A 5,472-nucleotide genomic window follows, 5' to 3' on the forward strand; every position below is an offset into this window, starting at 1 on the left:
GATCCTTGAAAAGTTTTATTGCAACTTGTTGAGGTCTATCCGCACCCCATAAAAACCAAGTTGCAATGGGTTTTATATTAAATGTGGCGTCCTCCAATTAACAATATTTGAGGTGAATCTTCAAACATCACATTTGAGCCAAAAAGTCGTTTTAGTCCTGACCACAAGCAACGGTTTGCATCAGAGTTTGACCGTTAAAGCTTGAAGTTTTGGGATTTGATTGGTCTTGTTGCCAACCGCTTTTTATATAATTGTTGTTTTGTCCGCATTTCCATCTTTCAAAGCCAAAGAGCTAACCCATTATTGAGAAGTGATCGAAACGTCATTATACAACTTTTCTTGAGGACTTACCATGTTATGTTTGGAAGGTATTCCGGCTCAATATGGTCGGTAAGTATGGATGTTACAATGAAGCAGCAAGTTGTTTGGTTGGGCAGTCGATCTCCGTTTTTCATTGTTTTCCTTCCTTTTCTTTCACATTTTTACTATATTGATGCAAATTCCTCTACAGCGATTTGTCATTCCAGTTTAGTATCACATTACTAGGCTAGTTAGTAGTTAAAACTTACAAGTATCTGATGTTCTGGCTAATTCTTCTCCTGTTCATATACAACCATCTAACTCAATCTTGTACTCCTGTCTGCAGGCGCACTTCAAGAGCTGTGATATTCCCTGTTAAAAGCAGATAAACAAATGATTCCGGCAATACATATAAATAAGGGTACTAAAAAATTACAGAAGGATCTGAAACATAATTATTCATTTGAGTTGAGACAGCTTATTTGGAAGAACAGTAAATTTCAGAGAAAAATAGACACCATAGAAAAACAATCTCTTACTTCTGGAAGATAACAGAGGTTGGAAGTAGAGTGAAACCAATCCTGTTTTATGGGCACACTCCCTAGTTAATAGCACATTGTTCAAATACGATATTGTTACCACCCATTTCACTCTTTTTTTAAAATGAAAATCACAGTTTTGGAATAATTTAACCTTCAGTTTCTCGTTTGATTCTGCAGAGACTGCTGGAACTTGGTTTCCCCAACAATATCTGCCAAAAGAGCTTTTTGTTCCTTTTCTAAGGTCTTAAAGTCCATTGCCCTTATCTTACCAAAAGAAAAAAAAAAGTTCATTGCCCTTAGCTCTTCCTGCATCGTACCACAGCAAACAAAGATGCCGAGTCTTAACTACAACCAAGTACAATCAATACAACGTCCTGGACCTGCACTTCAAGAATCCATTTTAGAACCAAGTTCAGCTGATAAACCAAACCAAATTAATAGAACTTCAAGTTACCTATATCTGTAATGATTTGGTTCATTAAAACCAAATGCAGACATTCTACATAGGTATTGCATGAACTACAAGTATCATGGTGATTGAGTATAACACATACTTGACAAAACCTATTGCCTTGATATTCACCTGGAACTCATTTGACTGGCTTTTCATTTGTTCAATTCGCTGCTTCATCTGCAATAATAGGCGTTGCACTAGTACTGTCAGCGTTAATGAACAAGTGTTGATGAGCTGCAAATCATGATATTAGCTCCTAATGTTTAGTTGCCTCTTAACAACTTCGCTTCTAGTGATTAAAAATTAGACATCACAATCGTGCCAAAAGGCAAAATTAACACATAAAGATGGAAGCATAAGTACCAAATCAAAAGGCGAAATTAACATATAAAGATGGAAGCATAAGTACCAAATCAAAGCTAAAACCCCCCTTAGAGATATCAGTTTAGTCAATTGGGCATGTATTTTGAATCGAGCTGCTCCATGGCAGTTTTCTGCTAGATTTTAAAATTGAGATGGAACATGCTTCATTCAGGACAATGAGTTGTGGTGCTCTATTTTGTAGCACTTATCTCCCAAGATGAGCACTATAGTGCATATTATCACATATCTGCTCTAAGCTTTGACAATTAGTGAAAATCATTTTAATCAAAGAAGTGAGATCAACACATTGTGAAATTTAGATATGGACTTAACTGCAGAATTCTCTGCAGCTAGCTTAGCTTTCATTCTTTTGGTCTCGTCAAGTTTTGCCGTCGCAGAATCCACACTGAAGATCAGTTCCTTGGTTGCTGCATTGTTCTGTCAGTTCAAGCATTAAATTTAAGTAACTACTCTGCTCAATGAACATAATTCTTCTGTTTTCAGTTTTTTGTCTGTAAGTACCACGTTGTCAGTAAGCAGGTGATTGGAAAGTTTGCCTCTTGCTGCAAAGGTGTCAGCATTAGCTATCAAAAGTAAACCGCAATGGAAGTTTTTGTAACACATAACCTCACAGTGCACAGTACGGGGAGCATGGCTCCTAACTGTATCTATTTGCTGGCGCTTACATGCAGGTGATAAGTTTTCCTGGTGCACATCCTGCCTTAAGTTGAAACATCAGATTGCGATGACCAGATGAAGCAACAAACAGCCCAACAACACTAAGGACTAGACTAGTAATATGGCTTTCATGATGGACACGATTGAGTTACTGACTACCTCTGCTTTACTAGGTACATTGACAGTGCTCCAGCAAAAAATAAGGAAAGGTTGACAGAGACTCAGCAGTTATTAAAGGGAATTGACGAACTTATCTCAATGATACATTTGTCAAACTAAACTCATACCAATGGAAAGAAAAATGAAACCATTCTTGTTTTAATTCTATGGCCAAATGATGATCTATGCTGAAGAAATAGGTGTCATGCTGTTATAAAGCACAAGATCATGACGACATAAAAATAAAAACTCTAAAGAAGATTTCATGTATGCATTCACTGGCCTATAGTTCAAACTTGAAAAGGCTAAATACCCATACCTCCAGCAGCAACCTTTTCTTCATCAAATGTTTCCTTGACCTGCCAATATTTGGGTTAGCAAAGCACTGCTATGATCTAATAAGCTTATTACTAACCATTTGGCTGCAAGGTAATAGCCAAGCCAGACATAAGAGAATTCAAGGTGGTTAACAAACTCTTTCCTAGAGGGGAATCATAATATAATTAATATTAGAGTTCCCTTTATTAATTCAGCCTTCAGTCCACAAAATAAAAAAATTCAGCCTTTCGAAGATTAATATTGAGGATCTACAAGAGGGAAAATATTGAATGAAGCAATGGAAACCAAGATGTTTGTACGTGTTTGTGAGCACATGAATTTAAAAGTACATATATGGTAGGGGCACAACAAAGGATGATCCTCCCAGATCAAATTTAAAATCTGAAGGTAACAGCAAGTCCAACAGTAGAATAAACAAAAAGGAGTACCAAGTCACACACTTTTGTGTCTAGGCTTGGTTTGTGGTGGTTGAGCCATCCCTAAAAGAACAGGATAAACGACTGTGAGCTTGGTGGACATCCTAAAGTTGAAGGTCAAAACTTGAGAAATCTTACTTGTAGCTGCTGGAATTTGACATCTAACCTTGGCATGGTAAATGCTGAAAGTCCAAGGAATTCAGTGAAGAGTTGAAAAACACCATCTTTTTGAGTTCGAGGACACAACAAAATTAGATAGTTGAAAACAGGCCAGTAACCTTTACTCAACTAGTTTGGCCGATAAGCTTACTCTTTCTTGGTGGACTAGCTCCAAAGTCTGCACAGAACTCCAACAAATGTTCATGGTAAGATAAAATTACCCCAAGTTTTCTTTATTAAGCTTAATCAATCATGTGGACAGCCTCACACTCCAGCATATATATCATCGTCCACCATTTCAGATCCAATTTAATCTCGTTAAATATAAGTAATAAACCCAAGGTTGCATGGTACAGAAATCTAACACAGTTGACTCTAAAAGTGCCAAAATCAAAATTACATGTGCTCTGCCAGATCTACATGGACAAACTTGAAAATCAACACAGAAATGATTGAAAAATTACCTATCTCCACGCATTTGGATAATTCCTATTCGAGTATTAGCTGCTTTGACAGCCAACTATCAAAGCAAATAGCACTTTAGCACATGAAATTTGTCTCCAGGGAAACTCTCAAAAGGGTCCAGGAAAAAGATATTTATGCATTTAATTGCTGGTCTGTTTGCCTTTAAGGATTTCCGCTCATATCAGATAAGCATCTATGTCTGGTAAATTGAATGGCAAATTTGAAACCTTTCCAATTTCATCTCCATCCTCACTTTCTCCTACTGATCCAAATCTAAAATTCATGTTGACAGTAGAGCTCTGCTCAACATTCAAAGCTATGTACTAGCCATCCAAAGCAGCCCAACTGTAATCTTGAAACTATTCTCTGTAAGCCATATATCAACCTGTGGTGATACATTAGTTTCTAATACAATGTCTAACTCTTCAGAATTATTTTGAGATGTATGATCGTCTCCATTCCCACAACATATTACAGTGCTTTTATGCACTAACCTGATTATCAGAAAAGCCATAGCACAAAAAATAATCGATGCAAACAATAGAGTTCAATGCTTCTCTTTATCTGGTATCTTTCTATCTCGGAGTGGACTAAGCCATGAACCTTAAGTCATGGATTTTCTTTAAGATATCACAAAGCTAGCAGCTTGAACAAATTATTCACATCAATACAAGCAAAAGAACAATCACCTAATAGAGAGACATATATTTGAGGAAGGATGCGGCATACTATTTCTGCTGAATCGGATGCTTAGTCGAGTTTCAACAAGATAAAGGTCCAAAAGATTTTTCCAGGTTCTACACATCTCAGCATAAGATTTATCTCTGGAGTTAATGAGTAAGGCAAGTAGAATAGTATCTCATCACAGGATGACTGTGAAGGACAGATATCACAGTTCAGCATATTGCATATAAGGCTGAAGATCACTTCCTTCTTCAGAACCCAACAGGTGATCATGTTCTTCTTTTCCTCTTTTGGTGAAGTTCATCTAACGCGTCACTATTAATTAAATTACACATACTTAAATAAGGAGGAGCTCTACCTGTGTCAGTGTGCAACAATCAGATTCCAAAGAAGCGACCTTTCTCTGTCTGACCAATATCTGAAAGGATATTTGACCTTTTGCAATCATCATCTGCTCTGTCTCTTCTTTAAGTTTCTGAATTTCGGATTTTGCTGGACAAACAATGTTTTAAAAAAGAGAAGGAAGTTAAGTACTGTAAGAAAAGGAAAAGATTGTTTGCTTTTAATAATTCTATACAGTAGCTTGCACAACAAAATTACCCGAAGCAATCACGATTGAAACATGAGGATCAAAAGATTTTGGCAAGCAAACAATAACTAGCATGAATTAGTAGGGTAAATACTTTCCAGGAGATATAGAAGAAGAGTAAAGCTTAAATTCAAATAGTAACTGTAATTAGCACACACGAGGTGAAGAAGAATCACGCAGCTCTCAAATCCCTACGATAAGCAAATGAAGATTCTCACGAAAGTTACCTCACACCCTAGAACAAGGTCCACATATCCCATCAACTGACAGGGAGGGAGAACAAACACTGACTTAGGGTTGGAAAGATGCTCTCTGAAACAACCA

General features: G+C 37.0%; 1 protein-coding gene across 4 annotated transcripts; it reads right to left on the minus strand.

Moving 5' to 3' along the window:
• Window positions 1–490: 490 nt before the first annotated feature.
• On the minus strand, window positions 491–5,015 carry LOC120286434. 4 transcript variants are annotated; one of them, XR_005552202.1, is made up of 5 exons: window positions 1,993–5,015; window positions 1,426–1,473; window positions 994–1,222; window positions 840–901; window positions 491–672 (listed from the first exon to the last, which is right to left on the minus strand). XR_005552202.1 is itself a non-coding variant. In XM_039315624.1 (4 exons), the coding sequence occupies exons 1-4, from the start codon at window positions 2,281–2,283 to the stop codon at window positions 604–606; spliced, it is 324 nt and encodes a 107-aa protein (XP_039171558.1). In that variant the 5' UTR covers window positions 2,284–5,015; the 3' UTR covers window positions 491–603. The 4 variants fall into 4 exon arrangements, 2 of the variants coding, with proteins under 2 accessions (XP_039171558.1, XP_039171559.1); XR_005552201.1 differs by having other exon boundaries at window positions 840–1,222; XM_039315624.1 differs by lacking the exons at window positions 840–901; window positions 994–1,222 and having other exon boundaries at window positions 1,993–2,097; window positions 2,182–5,015.
• Window positions 5,016–5,472: the final 457 nt, after the last annotated feature.

The sequence above is a fragment of the Eucalyptus grandis genome, chromosome 6 (genome assembly GCF_016545825.1).
Source record: "Eucalyptus grandis isolate ANBG69807.140 chromosome 6, ASM1654582v1, whole genome shotgun sequence".
Lineage (NCBI taxonomy): Eukaryota > Viridiplantae > Streptophyta > Magnoliopsida > Myrtales > Myrtaceae > Eucalyptus > Eucalyptus grandis.

Excerpts from the sequence above, each read along its gene's own strand:
- LOC120286434 (XM_039315624.1), bottom strand. The coding sequence starts at position 2,283 with ATGTGTTACAAAAACTTCCATTGCGGTTTACTTTTGATAGCTAATGCT. Across the intron at positions 1,474-1,992 it reads TAGCTGCAGAGAATTCTGCA|ATGAAGCAGCGAATTGAACA; the intron begins GTTAAGTCCATA and ends CTATTATTGCAG. Across the intron at positions 673-1,425 it reads GCCAGTCAAATGAGTTCCAG|GGAATATCACAGCTCTTGAA; the intron begins GTGAATATCAAG and ends TGCTTTTAACAG.